General features: G+C 42.5%; 2 protein-coding genes across 2 annotated transcripts in view; one reads left to right on the top strand and one right to left on the bottom strand.

Annotated features, from left to right (window-relative positions):
- The window catches only part of LOC126558167 (26S proteasome regulatory subunit 6B), a 199445-nt gene that overhangs the window by 176136 nt on the left and 2514 nt on the right, over positions 1 to 20795 (bottom strand). The window lies entirely within an intron of this gene.
- LOC126558951 (uncharacterized) lies at positions 10704 to 20498 on the top strand. Its single transcript, XM_050215043.1, has 4 exons — positions 10704 to 11043; positions 11106 to 11285; positions 19758 to 19873; positions 19936 to 20498. Exons 1-4 carry the CDS (start codon positions 10704 to 10706, stop codon positions 20002 to 20004), a joined length of 705 nt encoding a protein of 234 aa, XP_050071000.1. The 3' UTR covers positions 20005 to 20498.

Here is a 20795-nt window from a genome sequence, read left to right as displayed (position 1 = left end):
CGTCATATGTACGTCTCGTCCCGACTGTAGCACGCACGATTGGGTGGCCCTTTTCAGTTTCAGATAGAGAGCAAAATTGAGTTTTGCTTTATCGGGATGGTTCAGTTGCGTAAGAATTCCATTGAAAATTGGATGCAGACATTTTAAAGCTATTCACTTCACATTGCACAAAGTTTTTGGTAAAGAAAAACAACAAGAACTTGCCATTTGGAATTTGAAGTTAAGTAAGTGAATAAGTTTAAGCATTGAGTATTGTAGAAAAAAGGAGCACTGGAAAGAAGAGTTATTGCTTGGAAAGTTTTTTTTTTGTTGCAGATTGATTACCTTCAGCGCAACGAACCGTCGCGTTTTTTTTTTTTCTATGTACAAGCCACTTTGGTACACTGCACATAGTGTAGAATAGAAACATAATACATTGCACACATTGGTGTACACGACCGAAGTAGCGCCACATTTTTCCAGTAGGAAAACTTTTGCAATTGCCTTTCCCTTCTCCCTGTGCTCTTCCCTGTAGTGTTCAGAGGCGCCTTTGGCTATCAAAATGCTAGCCCAGGCGGCATAAATGAGCAGAAAGCAAAACATAAACTGTGTTGGTTCTGTGTTTTTTTTTTTTTATTTCAAAAAGGATAGACTGACACCGCAGGAATACTTCACAGTTTCTTTTCATCCTTGCTTCCTTTGGCAAACTATGGTGATTGGCGCAAAGTGAATGTGGTACGAGCTTTGGGTAAGTAGCTTTATATGCTTATACCAGCCATATCGTCATAAGCTAATGTTATTCAACGGCTTCTACGGTTCACTTGCACCCGGCCGTGTCTGGAAGCTGTTACCCTTTTCGGTGGCAATGCATTTGAAGTCATCAGTAAAGAAGGGGGGATCTGACGCCGTTGCACAACAGCGAAGGATTGAAAACTTCAAAACGTACAACCAAAGAACTTTTTTTTTTCTTCTTCCTGTTGGCCCTAATAGCTTTCCCTCTGGTTAGGGAAAAAGTTTAGCAAATTGAATTCCTCTACCTGGCTTGGTGGATTATAGTAATCACATTTGCTATTCCTTTTTTTGCCCACATTTTGCCTACCTTGCCTATATTTTATTCAAGCCAGAAGAATTTGACTCCATGAGTAATAGGGGAGAAAAAAAAGGAAATTTTTGCAAACAAATTTTACACACGTCATTCACGCTGACGAAATCAGACATACAGCAAATGTGCCGAAATAAAAAAAAAAACGCCAAAACAATGATGGTGGAGGAGGATGATAAATCTGCTGTCGAAAGACGTAGAAGAATGGGCGTGGAGAGGTAGACGCAGAGGCAAACCCGGACACTAAAACCTCTCGAAAAGTGTCATCGGAAAATAGTACACCGAATGAAGGGCAAAATGGTAAGGTTTGGGATGGATGTACCAGGATGGATAAGAGAAACACAACAAGCGAAACTTGCGCGAAAATGCTTACAGTGGACTGGGCACGTAAGATTAAGTACAGTGCAGGATATTTGTAAGCCGATAGGCAAACTATAAAAGAGATTTTTTCAATGTACAAATTGTGACCTATTTTGAAGCTGACCAACTTCATAAAACGCAACGAAACAATTTTTTGTTTGTTGTGATATTAAAAAAATAGTCATAATAGTAAAAAAGAACTCCATTTCATAAACTATTTCATACATATTTTTAACCCAATTTTAACAGTAGTATCAATTAGAATTTTAAAAAGAAATTTAGATTAGAAAGGCATGTTTTCAATTGATAGGCATGCAATTTTAATTCTAATGACATAAACGAAATTTGAATAACCTCCAGTGGATAGCAAACGATCAATCAATCATCAATCACAGAATCAAGTTATGTTGGGTTGCGGCAGCAATCCTTGATACCGTTGATCAGTCGAGAGCCGTCGTCCGCCAATCTAATAGCCTGTCCATTCTGGTGGACACATTGATGGCGGTGACATTAATGATCCAGTCTCGGCTAAAGCTGCAATAGATTTCTCCGACTCATCCTGGACGCTACTCGCTGGACACGGCTTGAGGATCTCTACGACGAAGCCAACACAGCACCATTTGACGACATGGCAGACAACATCATCAACCGGCTATAAGCATCAGCAGCTGCCTCAACTCACCAACTGGTACACAATCTATTAGTTAGATGGTAAATTATTTTGTAAAGTAGTTTGATTAGTTTTGATTAGTTTGTAAGTTTGTACTAACAACTAGCCTTAGCGCTTAACATATTAATTATTTAGCTTAAACACCTGCCTCTTGGCATACATTACGACAACAGCGCTGAAAAAAATATTAGCTGCGTCTCACAAACTAACATTGATCATGTAAATACTCTAAAGCATGTAACAATAAATACATTAATCGAAAAAAATTGTCTCGGCTAAGATGCTGTATTGTTTCCTGGATCGATCGAGGTTGCCTACGGCCTCTCGTCCATTGGCACGATTGGAATCGATACAGCGTGATACCGATTCTCGAGGATTGCTTTGCGTTCCTGGAGAGCCCAGCCAAACAACGATGAACGTTGTGCGTTACTTGACCTCAATACGCTGATCCAACGGAACTGAAAATGCGTTGTCGCAGGGATACTTGACCATCGGAACGACTCGCCGACACTGCCTTCGCAGGATTCAATGTGTACACTCCGGCAAGATCGTTTCGAGCTAGAATGTTACTTGACGTAGAGAAACGTCGTACTCGTTTTGGTTCCTCTAATCCGTTCCTCGTTTAGTGCCGTGAGTTTAACGCTATATGTGATCGTTTGGAACCGCGATCATGTCGCATGTTGTGTTATAAAATTGTGTTTGTGCTCTGCGTCCTGCTCGGTATTACATTGTTTTTGGGCTCTGCGTCCTGCTACTAGTAATTTGTGACCAGAATGAAAAATAATGATTCAAGGGGACCACTAGCGGTCCTTAGAATTGAATGAACTAATAACAATAACTCTCTATCATTCCATCATAATTTAGGGCTACCACGCAACCTCGTAAGTAGGACTTAACAACATTAAAAATAGTAAAAGTTCCAAAATTTCATAACACTTTTGAAAAGGACTTCTTAGCATCGTTAAAAATGGAATAAAGGTTCACAATTTCTATACAACAATGTTTGGTTAATCATCAAACGTATCAAATTCGGTACATGGTTTGGCTACAAGTAGATTAAAACTTGTAGATTGTCTGTTAAATATAGTTATTTTTGATCGAATGAGTTGACTCATTTGAACTTATTTAGTTAGATTACCTAGGTTAAATGAGTTAAGCTCACAAGCGGATGTTTCCCTTCTGAACCCCATGCCAGCGGGACTTTATGAAAAACAGAAGTGCTGACCGAGGGGGGAGGATTGGGAGGTTATGATTCCTTTCCACAGGAAAGGAATCATTCCCTATCCCCTGGCTCCATGATCGGTGAAGCTTCGCTCTCCCCTTGGTCGAATAGGCCTCCCTTGATCGACGATCAATTTTTTAAAAATGAAAATAAAATTGAAAAAAAATTACAAAATTGTAACAGGTTGGGTGATAAGTCCCCGGTCTGACACATAAAATACGCCGCTAGTATTAAATGCATATTATTTTTATATAGCACCAACCTTCAAATGATTCGTGTCAAAATTTGACGTCTGTATGTCAATTAGTTTGTAAGACAGTCTTTTGTCAAGCAACTTTTGGTTGCTTGACGAACGAAAAAAGAACGAAGAAGAAAAAAGTGTTGTTCCACCAAGACAACGCACCGTGCCACAAGTCATTGAGAACGATGGCAAAAATTCATGAATTGGGCTTCGAATTGCTTTCCCACCCACCGTATTCTCCTCCCAGCGACTTTTTCTTGTTCTCAGACCTCAAAAGGATGCTCGCAGGGAAAAAATTTGGCTGCAATGAAGAGGTGGTCGCCAAAACTGAGGCCTATTTTGAGGCAAAACCGAAGGAGTACTACCAAAATGGTATCACAAAATTGGAAGGTCGTTATAATCGTTGTATCGCTCTTGAAGGGAACTATGTTGAATAATAAAAACGAATTTTGACAAAAAAATGTGTTTTTCTTTGTTAGACCGGGGACTTATCAGCCAACCTGTTATAGTGACTAAAGAAAGCCGATTTCAAAACGCTATTAATCTAGTATTCATCAAGCTACATTGAGGATCACTTTTCCTATTTAAAACCCTGCATAATTTCTCTTTAACTCCTTTTTACTATTCTCGAAGGACGGTCTTTATGTATTATTAGTACAAGTTTACAGAGAAAAACTACTCTCATTTTGGTTGAGCAGTAATTTGCTCCTCCAAAACGCGAAAGATCCCCTTATACCGGTTGAGCTCGGATAAACTCTTTCGCTCCTTATTGATTTCAAAATTTGTCTCATAACCTGCAGAGCAACAGCGGTGTAGCACTGTGCGCCTACTACCACGCACTGTCACACGATGACACAGTTTCGCTTCAGTCCGCTTTACGTCATCAGCGCAAGGATAGTCCCCAGTGCTTCATGTCCCCCAGTCCGTTTCGTCTATTTTCTGCCTCCACCTCACGTCACGTCGAGTGTCCTTTTAACGGTCGATTGACAACATATTTCGTCCACTTGCAGTGTCCTCCAGCTTAGCTCTGCTTCCCTTTAATATTTTCTCACCCGAAAAAAGAAAAGAAAAATGTCACTTACGTACGTCCCACTCGAACTCCCATCGTCCTTCGGGGTGTTCCTTTCATGGTGGGGTGTTGGTTTCGCAGTGAGTGTAGTATGGTAGCGAGTGAAATGCATGACGTTCGTGCTTTAGTTGGCCAAACCAGTATGCCAACATTGAAATGTCTGGTTTTTGCTATTTACTTTCGACAAAAGTGTACCACGAAGCGAGACAGAGAGAGAGTGTGAGTGTGAGTGTGTGCTTCTGCTTCAGAATAGTGGTGAAGATGTGTAATCCGAGGACACATGGGAAGGCAACGGACAGGACCGGAACTGGGTGCTCACTTTAACTGTACGTTAGTGTGTAAACAGTGTAAGTGAGCAACGGATGAAAAACCTCCATGCCGTACCAACAAGTGGGGGAGTCGCGCTAGTGGGCACGATCATTGTGTGCGCTCGATTAGTCGCACGGTTCGTTTATCCCGATTAGCTGGCTACTTAGAAGTGTACGGTGCAGATGTGGCCGAAAAGCAAACCAGTCCTTATTGCCATGTAGTGTCGCGCAAGTGAAGAGCACTCGAACGGCAATTTTGAGAAATTGGCTTCGTTTGTATTGAACCACGAAAACGTGTAAGCTATATCGGTCGGTTGGCTAATCGACAGAAGGGGAGATGATGTTAGTTATTTTTAAACATCCTCAAATTATTATTTATGTTGTTGTTAATTGTAAACTTTGTTGCGGCCCTAAGTACATGCATAAACATGTAGCAAACAGACAAATGAACATTATCTACTTGGAAGATAATTCATCACCTGAAAATAATCATCATGACTGCTCAAATGTTGCACGAAAATGTGTACTGCAATCATTAAAAGTTGAGGAATTTTTCCCTTACACAGTTTCCATTATTCAGTGGAAAATGCGCACATCCGTACACCTTGTAGTTGTACAATCTTTCGACTTTGTCGGTGATTTCAATAATCTAGGAAAAGCAAAAACTTAGCCAAAAGAATGTATGTAACAGCATTTCCATTTCCATTAGTATTTTTAAAAGTATTTTTTCAAATTTATTTTAAGTATGACGCCTTATTGTCATCACCGCGTCTGTTGACTGTTTTTATACACTAGATTTACGGGGTATTCTCTCTTTGGTCATTTATTAAAAGTATAAAAAAGGGAAATATTTATTTTCAATTACTCTACACCTCGCTTTTCGAGATGATTTACTCGTTAGAATTTATTCATATTAGAAAGGACTTCATTAAACATTACTATCCTTTTTAGTCTCAATTGGAGGGCGGCTAGGGGGCATAGACGACAACGCCAATCTTCAAACGGCAGGGCCATGGTTCAAATCCCATCCCATACTTGTCGTAGTGAGTCTGTAGCCCGTAGTAAGGACTGACTATCCAACTACGTGGTATCGGCAAGTCTAGTAAGCCATTCGATGGCCGGTGTGACCTTAGGAGGTCGTTAAGCCAAGAAGAAGACATCTCAATTGTATGGATAAATAGCCTTGGAGTAGTATTTTTGGTTCTTGTGGACCAATTGAGGTTTTTTTTTCATAAGAAATGTGTTGTATAGGCAGCTAATGTGCCTATCCAACCGCAACTCAATGCTTTCCTGTAACTGACAGCATGTGAGGTCGAAAAGGCCGTTAGGGACTTAGGCAGCGATCAGGTGATCGATCGGTGTGACTGGGTGTCAGGCTGTTGACTAAGACGGTCGTTTTTAAGTGATGTTGTAAATAGAATATAAGTTTTTACCCAAAGTCCGAGTATACCGTTTTACCAAAGTGTGTCATGTACGTCCCGTTCCGAAACACAACAAAATGTTTTACAGCTTCTTTGAAAATTGGCAGAAGGGTAGCATGTAAAAACTGGAAAAGCCCATTTTTTGTTTGTTCTGTTTTAAGTTCAAAATATGAAAAGTAGAATTGCCGTATTGTGCATGTTGCCTTATTGTAACTACATTTTGGTCTAATTTTGGTAGTGACACACTATTTGAAAATTTGCTATTTTGAAAGAGTCTTTTTAATTGATTGATAAGCTAAATTATGTCCTAAGTGACATCTTGAATATAACAGAGTCATGATTTCTAATTACCAAACATCTCTATTGTCCATCTTTAAGGCGTCCGGATTAGCATTCGGTGCACTGTAAGCTCCTTTTGAGCAATTACAACCAAGAACCCTCTCTATGCATCACCATGGAAACCAAAAATGTTGGTGAATTGTGTTCGTTTTTTCTCCTTCTTGTGCAAAAAGTGTACTTGCTGTGTCATCTGCATATACTTTGTACTGTTGTGCTCATGCATTACTTGAGTTAAAAGCGGATACATTTAAATGTAGCTAAAATTGCCTGCCGCAAGCATATGTGTAGGTGCTGTGGCAGCTAAAACTGTAGGTTTGCTCCGTTTTTTCTTTTTCTTGGTAAAAAGTTGTTAACACGTGGTGGTAACGTGCATAATCTTACAAAACACTTCGGCTCGGTGGAGATCTGGTTGGTTGGTTTTGCAGTGCACACTTTATTTTTGTAGCACATCCTGTCCATCTGCTAGCCATTAGTCAACGTCCTCCCATGTTGTCGAGCAGTTTTCATCCAGTTGTTTCGTTTTCGCCCTTCTTACCTCCTCGGATACATTCCTCATAGCAACGTGCATGCCATTCAAAGGCTACTTTGCACACTTTTCCATTTCCCATCCTTTGTACAGCTAGAGAAAGTTAGCTTTTGTTGTTGTTGTTGTTTCTCTTTCACTCTCTCTCTCTCTCTCTCTCTCTCTCTCTCTCTCTCTCTCTCTCTCTATTTCCTTATACAGCAGCGCTTACGATTCGATTCCGGGACAGAAAACACGGAAAGATACCGCACGCAATAGCAAGCGAAAAAAAGAAAAACACCACAATCTCAGGAAAAACAACACCTCCAACACCTCCCTCCACACTCTCCTCATCATCTAGGGAAGGAGGATAAAAATAAAGTAGGAATGAATGAAACATAATACCACGGCGAAAATAATCACCACGAACACCCCGCAAGCCAAACGCCAAAGTAGCCACCCGGAGGCTAAATCGCATCCACACCAGAGGGTTCGGTTGAAGAGATTTATGTGTGTAGAGGTTGGTGGCGCCGTAGGGACAACAAAACCAAAAAAAAAAGAAAAGAAAATGAGAAAAAACGGGAGCCATAGGACGACGTGCTTTGTAGTGGAGTGCAAGGAATCATATTTACACCTAGCACGCTGTGTTTGGCATCTTCCTTTGTTTCCACACGTGCGGCCCCAGCCCTAATCACCAAACCTCTTTTCCACTTCAGCCAGTCTTACCCTCATCTGTCGGACTGGCCGTAGTCGGAATGCTCTTCTGCTGTGGTGAAGCCAATTTCTTCCCTCGACAGTCTGAAGTCCATACGTACGTATGTAATAATGAAACTGTTGGCAACGGCACGAAACCTGTCACGAGATGGAAAATATGAAACGGATCGGCATCCGTTGGGATTTTCTGCCCTGTGAATCCCCATCCTCTCCGGCATTTTCATTTCATCCTGTCGTCCTTCCGCAAAGGTGGTGCTAGAGATAGAAGTCTTTGAAAGATGGATCACTCGGTTTGATTCGCCGGCACGGTACGGTGAGCTTCCGTTTTCACATCCATCAATTATGAAGTGGTTTTTTGTAGTTTTGTGTTAATTTGGGTTTGCTATTTGCTATTGCTTACGAATGAAACGAAGAACATAAAAATGGTATTTATCTGCTCTTGGTTAATATTATTTTGAAGCAAAGATGTACAATAAACATGTTAAAGAGTGATTAATAAGTGAAACACTTACCAACTCGACACAATTCCGTCCTGAACTGTAATAAACCGACCAATGACGAGGGAGTGGTTTTGTGTTAAGCCAAGATCGAAATACAGCGAATGTTAACCCACCAGGCAAGAACAGGAAGCACTGACAACGAACGGATGCCTCGGAAACGTGGTATGGGAGCATCGCAGGATGCCTACTATGCAGCTTCGCTACAAAACATTCGTAATGTAACGAATCCTCCCTCGCTCTCTGTCACTCTCTCTTTTTCTCTCATACATTCTATTTCTTTCTCCATTGAACTCTCTCATTTTGTTTGTTTGAAATTCTTCTATCTCACTCTTGCTTCAACCAATTTTCCATCCCGTTTGGAAAACCGTTCACCCTTCCGGGTTGCCGTTCGCCAAAATCTACGGTCAGCAAAAGTCACACCGAAGTAGCATTTACTAACTGGCTGTCGTGCACCAGTTGTCGTCGTCATCCTCGTACGGAAAGCACGCGGTATGTGGTGCGGGTTGTGTATCCATTTTCTTCCTGTATCCTCTTCGTATCGTTCCTTCTCGCTTGCTCTTACAAACTGTTACACGAAACCGCTGGACAGATTTTCGCGTTTTCCACGCGCCCCCCCTGTCCATGTGTTTCACACGATCGATTTTCGTTCCCTTTTCCACCATCACCAATCGTTTTGCCGGACGGTTAGAAGACGAAGGTGTGTGCGCGTGTGGGTGTGCTTCTCCTTGTCCCACTTTTGCCTCCCCTTTACATCCCGCTCGGTACGAATCCATCTTCGCCGAAGTCCGAAGAACGGGCGCGTTCGTTGTTTGCGCTTTTCCCAAGTGCGGCCAAGGCGGCCAGCAGCTGTGTAGCCGTCCTCGCGCGTTTGAGGCAAAGGACTACCGCTCCGGCATCGGTTGATGCTTCTGTTTGTCTGCAGTTACTCGCGTGGTCGCTAGTGGGTCGGTTCTCTTTCCTGTTCTGCTCCCGCTTTTTCGTTCCGAGAAACAATTACTACACAACACAGTAGCTAGTTATTTAAATCGAAAAACAACTATCCACCCCTTTTTTTTCCTTTATGAATGCACACACATACACACTCCGCAATTAAAATCGCTCTAGTTCGGTGCTAAAACAATCACACCACTGCCATGATATAACCGTTTCCGAGTGCGCGTCCGGGGGGAGTCGTAATCGTTACCGACCACATGTGATGTGTCCGTGCGGTGCATTTAACTACATTTAACTACCTTTCCTTACCCTTTTTCCGATGCTCCAGCTGAATAGTAAAGCACCACTGGTAAGTTTGTGATATACCAACCACACATACACATTCACACACACTCGCACACATACTTTCGGCGTGGGTCGCGTGAACAACTCTCGATGGAGCAGCCCAGTCGCTCATGAACCGCCGCCATCGTAGCAACCTTCGACAACCGGTTCAGTTTGGGTAGGGTTCCGTTTCTTGATGCATCCATCTCAGCAGGCGTGCCGTGTCAAATGTTGTCCTCTGCTCAAAGGAAAACGAGGCTTTGTGCTTGCTGCACCAGGCAATAGAAGACTCGCAAACAAACATCAAATGACTCGATCGGCTTCAAAATAAAGAAAATTAATGCTATAACGCACGTGGGTACGTGCTGGAGTGTACCAAGTGTGTGTGTGTGTGTGTATGGGAGTGACAAAAGTACGTGCTTGCTTGTGTGTACCCTCTGAAGAACGGTAAAAATTGATTGATTCAGCAAATGGGACGTGAATGTTTATCAGATCGAGAGCACACACCAAAAGCGGGAAGCGTTCGAGCGGCACGAAGAAAATTGCTTCCAGTTCTATTGACATAAGCAAGAACGGCACAAACACGACGGATGCCTATGCGCCTCCACCACGGAAGCGGTGGGAAACCAATAAAAGTTATCTTCGGAAAACAATTCCACGAAACTGATGCGTTCTTAGTGTGCTGGTGCTACTGCTGTCTGGTTGCTAAACATCGTTGCCAGTGTCTAGCGATACGAGTGATTGGGTTGTTAGAAAAGTGAAAGTGTGCGGAAAAGAAGGAACGATTGTTTACCTACCTAGTGTATGGATGTGTATGTGTGTGTGTGTTTAGTGTGCTGTAATCGAAACGATTGTTTTTTGGGCTCCTTTTTCTGCCTTCGGAACGTTGTTAAGTATCGTACCTTCTGGTTCCTTGTACAGAATAGCTAATGAATATAGACACCAACATCAACAATACCAAACCACTATCGTCAAGTCGTGCGAATCGTGTAGTGTCCGTGAAAAAGTGAAGTTAAACAATGTTATTACAATTAAACGATGCCGTTGAAGTGTCCTCTTCCATCGAACGGTCCCAGCGTAGCAGCAAACCTAGCCAACAGACAAAGGACTCCATTCGAGCCGATATACGCAATGAAGACATCAACGGTACCGTTCTTAACAGAACAGTTCCGAACGCCACTACGCCTACCGGCATTCGATCGTACGCGCACGTAACTGTTGCAATGGCACACGGTAATACCAACAGTACCATGTCGGTATCGGCCCACGTACCCAAGGCAACAACATCACCAACACTGAGGGCGTCCACACCCACCGAACAACCTGCCCGCAAGGTAGACATATTAATCTACCCAACAGGTGAGTTGTACAATGGACGGTACACGGCCACACTTACCCACACGCCCTCCTCCCCCAAACAGTGTCACCGGAAACGATCGTCGTACCGATCCTGTCCTGCATCGTGGGTTTTCCCATCTTTGCCCTGCTAGTCATCTGCTGCCTGCGTCGCCGGGCAAAGATTGCACGAGAACGTGACCGGCGGCGAAATTTCGATCTAAAGGCCAACACCATTACGCTGGTACGCTTCAATTCACACCACCGTAAGTATTTTTGCCTTCGCTGCTCTGAAGTTCTGGCCTTTTCTGGCCATCAAATTCAACCCGTTATCGGCGCGAAACTCGTATGTCCTTGGTCTTGGACGTTTCGCGGCTAGTGCCGTACCGAAATTGTTATCGTTTGGATAAAAGTTTTTGTGCCAATGCCGAACCGTGCCCTCCACGCCGGTGAAAGATTCGATCTAGGTTGCTACATCCAAGCGCAACTAAAAAAGAGACGGAAAACCCTCTACAGTTCAGATAGTTTCTTGCGCCGCAATAAACTTTTGCCAAAACTGTTCCTTCAGGGCATGTTTCTACTGAAGCAAAACGGCAACAAAAAAAGAGGAGAAGACAAGATAGTTGGACGAAACGAAATAACCGAAACTAGTGGCAGCTCGTCCTCGAAACGTGCTGCTTTACGCCACGGATGCAGGATGGTGGCGGGCGAAAGAATTCGGAAGGTTGTAAAATGGGAAGCATTCACAAAAGTATGTTTCCACTTTTGGCCATGGAATGCTAGCGGCACGTTGGACGTACTTTGCATGTCTGACAATGGTGTTGCTCCCCTTTCCCAATCCGCAGTCTAGATTCCCCGCAGCACCGTTCCATAGACACGGAATAGTTCAATTAATTAAATTTTCATACAAAAGTTGCCGTCGTTGCTGGTGAGCAAAACTTTGGGTTCGGTGCGTCAACAAAATTGAATCAATTATTTTGTCGGCGTGTGGAAACAATTTTGTCAACTTTTTGCTTCGCCTGTGGCAAAAGAGGTTGGTAAGGTGTGCACTAGGGCAGCAGAGGGGTAACAATATACTGCCGAAAAGGGTGGGCAGAACGGGCTCTAGCTGCCGGTTGCTATTAAACGCCTCATTGTCAATGTCAGCGCCTCACGCATAACAGCAACGGTTCTTGTCTTTCGATTAAGAATGATTAGACAAAGTTTTCGGTGTGGCGAAAGTTTTCGGTTGCATGAAAATCTGTGCCACCCTCCAAAAAACAACCGATAGTCCAATCTGCAGGCGTTACTTGCTTAAAGTTGCCACACGGGAAGATTCTTCCCACAGGCAAGTCGGTACCAAGTGTACAATAATTGTGACGGTACGATATCGCACTGACGATCGTTAGCGATGTGGGCGAATCTGGAAAATTGTGTGTCTTTATGGCAAAAGGAGACTAGCACATGAATCACATTTAATGGAAGACAATTCATTCAGTTTTGCAGAGCTGTAGAGCGCCGAGCGCGAGCGTGTACGATGCACGTTGATTGAGATTTATTATCTAGCGCATAGGATCCTTCATTTAGATTAATAAGAGCTTGTGGCGTGCTCAGTTGGCGTCCCATGCTGTACTGGTGCTTCGGTGGTTCTAGGATGACTGATATAGTCCATGGGGACACGATAGTGTTAACATTTGTATGTATAACGTCGAGGTCGGATTATTTGCAGAACAAACAACTCACAGAATCAGAGAGAAAAAAAGGAATGACTAAAAATCGGCCATTGTTAAGGTTTAATGATGTAAAATTACTCGTCCTTTTTTTGTTTTGGGCTTAAACGGACTCAGGAGAACTTTTAATATAACTTTACTCCGGTTTCGGTTGCAAACGACGAACGGTGTTACCAACATAGAATTCCTTTTGGGAAAATTTCCAGTTCCAGTTATTTAAAACTGATTCGTCTTAACATTCAAACACTTTTTTGTGTATTTTTTGGTGTTTTGTCAGCAATGATTAATCATTAGATTTTATGAGTTTATGACACTTCTTTCTCGCAATTTCACTCGTAATAATAAAGTATGTACTTCAAAAAAAAAAATACTTTTGAATTTTCTATGTTTTAGTATTAAATACATGTTCATGGACGGGTTTTAAACAACCAAAGGCCTCCATAACTACAATAAACGAATTTCAATCAATTTTCAATTCAATTCAAATTAATCCAAACAAAAATACTTCAGATAGATTTTATTTTGCATCAAGGCATTGAATTTTAAATTTACACATGCTTTAACCATTTGTTTTAATTTTTTACATTCACAGTCCATCATTCTAACACAACTGTACGAATAGTTATGGTTTTCAGACGACCGATATTTACGATGAATATTTTTACCATTTTTTGAAGCGTGTTTGGCTTTCTGCCATGCAGTTTTATCGATCAAGACACGAGTTTTCTCGTATATTCTCGTATATATTATACATAACGGTCTCTTTGAATCCTTCTTTCAAGCCTGGTCCCTGGTGCATGTTCAAGTTAACCATGTTTTGTTGTGAAGAACCTGGGTGTATTACTTGACTCTGGCCTCACCTTTCTTTATCATATCGACTCCATAATCTGTAGAGCTCGGATGACCCTTGGTGTGTTTATGCGTGTTGCTCAGGACTACCTCATGTCTCAGGGTACTGTTTGTCTCTTTGATCAGATCGCTGCTTGAGTATTGCTCTGTGATCTGGTCGCTCTCGGCCAAGATCCACATAGACCACCTCGAAGGAAAATCTTAGTAAGCCTCTTCATTACCTTGTTATGAGGTCAGATGTCGGATACTTGGATTAGTTTCCCTCGAATCCCACGCCATCCCGATGCCCAAAGCTCCTGCTAGATTGTACTGATGCTCCGTCTCTGCTTACCTCAATCCCTTTTTATCCCCAATCTCCCCTCCCTAACTCCCCTTCGTATTCGCCACCCCCCCCCCCCTCTTTTAGCTCCTTCGAGGCGCACAGCAGTGGGGCGAAAGGACCCTTTACTGCGTGCGGTGCAAGCTCCCACGTCTCTCATTTTTTACTTTCACCTTTCTATAGGTGGTATATATGGGGGTAGGTCAAGTTCGGTTAGGATATTCTTAAGTTGCATTAGTTTTAGGCAAATTTTGTTAGGCAAACAAATTAATTCCATTGAAATCAAAAATTGGAAAATTGATTTTTAGTACTTTTTTTTATTGGATGTGTCGCAATTTGGGTGATTCGGTGGCAGAGAAGATATTGGTGTCGATCGCCACACTGTAGGACTGGGGTTCGAAACTCATCGGAATTGTTCCTCCGCAGCCGGAACCGATTATGAAACTACGTTGTATATATAAGACTTATAAGCCAGCCGATGGTATGACCAAGCAGATCGTCAAGCTATTAAGAAGAAAAAGAGGAGTCATCGGACGTATTCGTTCTATTTTTAAAACATAAGGGGAAAATATAATGGAAAAATATGTACTTGAATTGTAGGTGTGACGCATAGAAAATGTTCAAGACATGAAAATGTGTAGAGATTCACTGCATTGTGTCACTCCCTAAGAAAAGTTAATAGAAAAACGCTCCAAATTGTACGAGAGAAAACAGTTTACTTGCTTACAGATAATGTCGTTTTTTTATAAAAGATTATGTATTGTGCAAAAAATAGACGTTCATATATTATTATTATACACTGTTGAGCAATTTACAGTGCAATTACTACTCAATCAAAGAAGTAAACTCAATACTCCGATGTTCCAGATTGCTCGAAACTAATTATCAGTCTGAGACTCGCCTAATGAACGCCACTTTGCTAGCTGAGTTGTTCGGAAACAAACTTTTCCTTTTCTTGTAAAGTAAAAAAATACCAAGTAAATCACCGAGTAAAAGCTATTCAAAGGTAAACGTAATTATTGACCACTTGATTGAAGGTAAACAATTGGTTGATTGATCTTCGAAACGCGTTCAATAAAATGGAGTAAAAAATCTAACAGGAAGGTAAATTATTCGTTAAAAGTTTTCCCAGCGTTCGGTTCATTTTGTTTTATTCAGTTCCGAAGGAGAGATATGGTTTGTTCGTGATTAAACTTTACATAAATTTTCAAGCAAACGTCGAAGCAAATTTTTGTTCTATCGTATTTCTATATCAGAAAGAGTTTCAGTTTTCTATATGAAAAAGTGTTGTCGTCTTTGTGAATAATTGACGTGAAACATTTAACTCATTTTATATAATGACTAAAATATTATAATTTTCTTCTGCTCATTTTATCACACTTTCATCGTAGAAGAATCTTCCAAATTTTGCACAAAGACTTACAGTATTCTGCGCAGTACGATTGTGTGGAAATAACAGTTTTCCGGCAATCAATTATGACAAACTCTAGAAGGAAAAGATAATCAAGATAAGCCGAAAATGATATGGGTCTTTCACTCTGTCACGACCTTACTATTTCTGTACTCAAAATCCCCACATTTCTCTGCCTGAGATGTGGTGCAAACCTCCGAAAGAACTAAAATTCAACTCACGCACAGCTGTGCGCCATACTGAACGGAAGCATCCCGGCAGCATTAATGAGCAACTGATTGTTCGTGCACGAAGTAGTACACCGGTCCTTTGCTCTAATGCTGATCAGATTAGCTCCACTTCACCGTGTACGCCTGTACCCTCTTGAGACTCGAGAGGATGGCCCATTGTCGGGACGGGACACGAGTTTTCCGCCGAGCACAGGGCCGAAAAAGCTTGTTGCATAAATTCTCATCTAGCGTCTAAACCGGCGAGTGACTGTACAACGTTGCTAGAGTATTTGTGGTTGCATTCAGAGTCGAGCTGAGCCGAACCGAGCCAGCCCAGCATCAGGATCAAACCTTCTTTATCCTATATATTACAAGGGGGCGAACGTGTGCCCAAATGGAAAGCGCGTAGCCCAATCGCTCCGTCAGATTCGGTAATGAATGTGCTAATAAATAAATAAATGAGTATATAAATAAATAATTGATTCGCAGCTACTGGTGGTATTAGCTGGCGCGCGCGCACGCCCCCATAGCATCCTGGCGCCTTTTTGATGTGGTGTAACTTAACGACACCACCAACAACCGGGAAGGAGAGAGGACCAACAAAAAAAAGCAACTGAACCAGATCGACCACAACTCCTATATATCTTAAACCAAGCCTACCAAGTGCGGTTAACGAAGTGGCAATTACTCCCATTTAGGTCGTGCTTTAAGGGATGGGAGGTCGTCGGCTTTCTCCTTACTGCTGCTCGTGGAGAGTGTTTTAATCCCAGCTTCCGCCAACTGGTGGACGCGGGTAATCACGTGTGCGAAAAAGTAAGGAAGAAACTTGCCCATTATAAACATCGCACCGAACAAAATTCTGTGCCGGATATTATGCATTAGGGCACAGGAATACTTGTGCTATTTTGCGTTTCGCTGTATCACACACCGGTGGAATGAGTGGACCGTGTTTTTTGTTGCTCAAGAAGTTAAACCCCAGGCGCTACGATTATTATTATGCTAAAACGGTCCATTTTGCTGCTCGCTTGAACCCTGAAATCGTGACCATCGTGGTTGAACGCAGCTGAAGTGTCTTCCCTCGCCGTGGTAGTCAGGGGACTTGCACTAGTTCTGTTTACTTGCTATGAGAGGATGGGATTATGATGAAATATTGTTGTTCATCTGTTTGTTTGTCTGTTTGCTTGGGGAGGTGGCCCACACCCACTTCCAATAATACGCTTATTGCACTGCAAATGATAATTGAACTGCCACGGCAGCCTCGTTGGCCCATCCGAAGAACTTCATTCTGAATGCTGCTGATTTAATTCCCCTTCAATCAAACCGCCGATACGCCGGGCCGCCTGAAACGGGCTGTGAAGTGTATGAGGTGGCCGAAAATGTAAGAAGCGCACGGGGATAATTGTCCGTTTAAAATGAAACTCTTGCCAGACTGGGTCGCTTCCCTATCCGCGTTTGTAACTAGTTTGTACCAGCGGACTGACTCGTACCGGCTATTGATAATGATTTTTGTTTGCGGTTGGAAAGATTTACATACCAAAACGATGGATGGGTAGATAGAATAAGGGGTTTGGAGTGCAAAGTTTATTTTGGCAATTTTGCTTTCTGGCGAGTGTTGCTTTAAGTCGTGACGATTTCTAGCCCATAGCGGCCAATACAGGTTACGTGGGAAACTTGTAAAGAACCAGGATAATTCTAGCTTTTCTAACATTCTAGCTTTCTAGCATTTTAAGTTAAGTGTTAGAATCGATGATACTGTGAGGTTTAATCTAATTGTATACAAGGTTTAACTACTGATTTTCCATCGTTCACTGTCAGAATCGTTTGCCAGAATCTTGTTATCTAGAATTTTTTATCTTATGGCGCCCATTCTGTCCCATATTGTGACAATTTCCTGTCAACTTCCGTTTCAAATGAATAAAATGCTTTTTGATTCAATATTCCATTGATTGTTTGACCACCTGGAAGGAAGCACATCCTCAAACAGAGGATCAATCGACAATTGATGTTCTAAAGTTTATAGATCCAAGTACAACGTACGCTTTACAAATGAGATCAGCTTCAGATGGCAAATAAAATTGTAAAAAACTTAACGGATTATGTTTTGTCTGATTTCAACATTTATTCTTAAAAAATAACTTCTTTTCTTATTTTTCTTGCCTGAACGACCTGTTAAAGCCATGTCGGTCATGTAATGACTTACTAGCAGTAGCGGATCTAACAATAGACGGAGTAGACGATCACCTGGGCCCATCGTTAGCAGTAACGGCCTCAGTATGGGCCCTTACTACGGGCAAGTACGCCCAATCTCCTCCACGGGAGTTCTGTTCAGCTCGGTTTCAGAATTTGTGGGAAGTGGACGAACTTGGAAGGTGTTTTTACACGATAACTGCAAAAGTACCCCTACAACCTTGGTTTAGGGGACTTACTGAAAGTAGAGCGTTCATCCGCATGATGTCATATCTAACCATTTTGCGTTGGACGTCCACCTGCAGCGTATAAACTTCGCTCCAACAAAAGCTTGCAGTTGCAACGTAGGGCATCGCGACATAGACTTCTCAAACGTAGCCCCCCTCCCCCCTGCCCCGGCCAGTACTCTTGATTTGATATGGGATATTATATTGGCCTCAATATCATTGCGCCCATGGCCTTCAAAGCCGTTGATCCGCGTCTTTTTACTAGATTTATTAATAACGCGTAGCCAACCATGTGCACAGTCCAGTCCAGGTGAAATTTTATATCCAACCCTAACGTGCAAAGACCGGTGTCGCTATTACATAAGGCATCGGAACACCACAATGGTACTTAGAGCACATTTGTGTCTCTAGTTTTTTCTGATCCTTAACGGTCAATTACAGCTCCATTTCTTGACTACCGAATGGTTGGATAACGTCCTCTAGACTTGATTGACTTATAGACTTGTCGATAACAATCAACTGGTTGCGATCAGTTTGGAGACTCGTCAAACAACGTCGATGCGCAAATCATTAAACTTTTTTTTCTGTTGGCTCTATAATCTTGAGCTTTCGAATCTTGGCCTTCCGTTTTGGGTATCCTTGACTTGATTATATGCGAATTGGGATAGTGATTCTTGTGAAGCATCAATATCAGCTGTTTACTCTGAGCATGTTTTGGATAGCAATGTAACATCTTGTCCGGTATATGGCATACCTTTTAGACGAATGTTTTGACTTATAGTTTGAAGGTTAGAATCATAAATCTCCTAGGTTTTTTTTTTGCACTAGAGGGCGTGGCGTGAATCAATCCCTCTTTTTCCGGGATCCCTATTAAAATAGTTTCGTCTTTCTTCAGAAGTACGAATATGTTGTGAATATGTTTTCCTTTTAAGGACCTCCTAGGATACGCCGGCCATCGAATGGCTTACTAGACTTGATATTATGTAGTTCGATAGTCGTTCCTCACTACAGTATATATTGGGGGAACGATCCGAATGGGATTTGAATCCCGGTCTTGCCGTCTGAAGGATCGGCACCGTTGTCGCCTTACCACCAAACCGCTTCTTCCAAATAACAATCATTCCGACATTCAAACGTGTATTGGCGTCGCTTGGAAAAAATGTGTTTCCAGAATCTTCTTTCTAAACCTTATAAATAGAACATTTATCATCACGTAATGTAAAATCAATTCACAATCGTATTGGTTGCCTCTATTGCTTGTCGGCGCGTTGGCCGAGGTTCTTTGAAGCAGTTGTAATTAAATTAGATTCGAAATTCAAAGCAACTTTGCATACCATTGAATAAATCGCAAATTAACATTCACCAGCAAGCCTGCGTCCGCTCACTGCCCGGATGGAAATGCTGTTGTCCCCTTAAGAGAGGAATCAATTCAAAGGAAAAACGATGTTATCCATGCTTGGAGCGTTTGTGTAAAGCACATTCAGCACCATTTATGGTGTGCCATTCGTTCCGTCCTTACCAAGAAACTGGTCGGATGGGACCTAAAGCTGGTACTGGTGTATTGCTTTCTATTGCTGGCAAATGCTCTATCGCTTCAGGATCAGTCTGAAGGACGAGGAACAGGATGAATGAGAACAAAGACATTCTCGAGGTTGTTGTATTGTTGTTACAACTGAACGCCAGAGAAAGGCTGTTATTGTGAAGGCTTCCTTTAAGATAGTTGGGCCGGTTAAAGACTGTACGGACATGTAGTTTCAACATGGAGCTATTATGCAAAGAAATGTCTTCTTCCTACTACTAATGCTGTACGATTCTCTCTTACCTTAGTCAGCAATCAACGCTCTATCCTGCTCCAGTCTGGTGACAGTTTGAGCCGTGGATATCCGTCTCTCGATCTGGACACCGTGTACGAGGAAAAGAGCGACACACACTGTAGCAGTCAGGTATTTCGTTTGCGAAAATGCATCGTACAACTAAACCATTTCTTCCACCTTTCTCCACCCAGTTTGACTCTCCAGCTGCCCATATACTGCTGACGGACTCACCACCCGACACGGACAACGAACAGTGCTAGCAGTACGAGAGTCCGGTTCGTTCGCGAGCTACCAGCCCGGAACAGACCGGTCCACTACTGCCCGTTCGTACCAACACGATCACCGGGACGATCGCAACCGCTGCGTACGGTGCGTACGGCAAAGATCGTGACGACACGGTGCTAGATCTTGTGCGGGGTAAACGGAAACGGTTCCGGAACACCAAACATAAGCGCTTAGCCGTTTCGCACAGTGAAACGAATCTTAGCCGACTAGAACGTAATGCGAACGATCGAAGTCCGGCTCGATCGCGCGATGGGTTGAGCAGTGGCTGTAGCAGCTCCAGCAACACAAACACCAGCTTGGACGAGACGGGTAAGGATGGTAAGCAGCAGCCCAAGAGTAGGTATGGGTCAAGGAAAAAGGCACCACGTGTCCAGCGGCAAAAGGAAGTATGCGAAGGCATACGCGCACCGCTGTGGACCACACTGACCCATGCACAGACAATAAGTGACTATGAAATCTAGAAATCTTCCTATTTTGCATTTGCTAAGCACTGACAGACGGAAGACATGGTCGCGACATGGGGAGAGTATAAGAAATTGACTGGTAGTTAGCTAGATTTCATACAACCCAAAAACAGCAATTTTACACGGGAACCAACCGATACAAAACACGCCGGTAAAACAAATGATTGAATACAAAAAAAAAAGGTTAAACCTTCTTAATTGTGAAACATAAGTAGTAAGCTAAACCACCTTCGAAAAGTCACCAGTACTCGTGTCCGCAGTGCAGACGGGAAAATGGTTGACATGAGTTTGAGCAATAAAAG

This window comes from Anopheles maculipalpis, chromosome 2RL, assembly GCF_943734695.1.
Source record: "Anopheles maculipalpis chromosome 2RL, idAnoMacuDA_375_x, whole genome shotgun sequence".
Taxonomy (NCBI): Eukaryota; Metazoa; Arthropoda; class Insecta; order Diptera; family Culicidae; genus Anopheles; species Anopheles maculipalpis.
Note: the sequence above shows the minus strand (reverse complement) of the source record. Positions and strands in the feature narration are given on the sequence as shown.

Excerpts from the sequence above, each read along its gene's own strand:
- LOC126558951 (XM_050215043.1), top strand. The coding sequence starts at position 10,704 with ATGTTATTACAATTAAACGATGCCGTTGAAGTGTCCTCTTCCATCGAA. Across the intron at positions 11,286-19,757 it reads ACGCTTCAATTCACACCACC|TCAGCAATCAACGCTCTATC; the intron begins GTAAGTATTTTT and ends CTCTTACCTTAG. Across the intron at positions 19,874-19,935 it reads ACACACACTGTAGCAGTCAG|TTTGACTCTCCAGCTGCCCA; the intron begins GTATTTCGTTTG and ends TTCTCCACCCAG.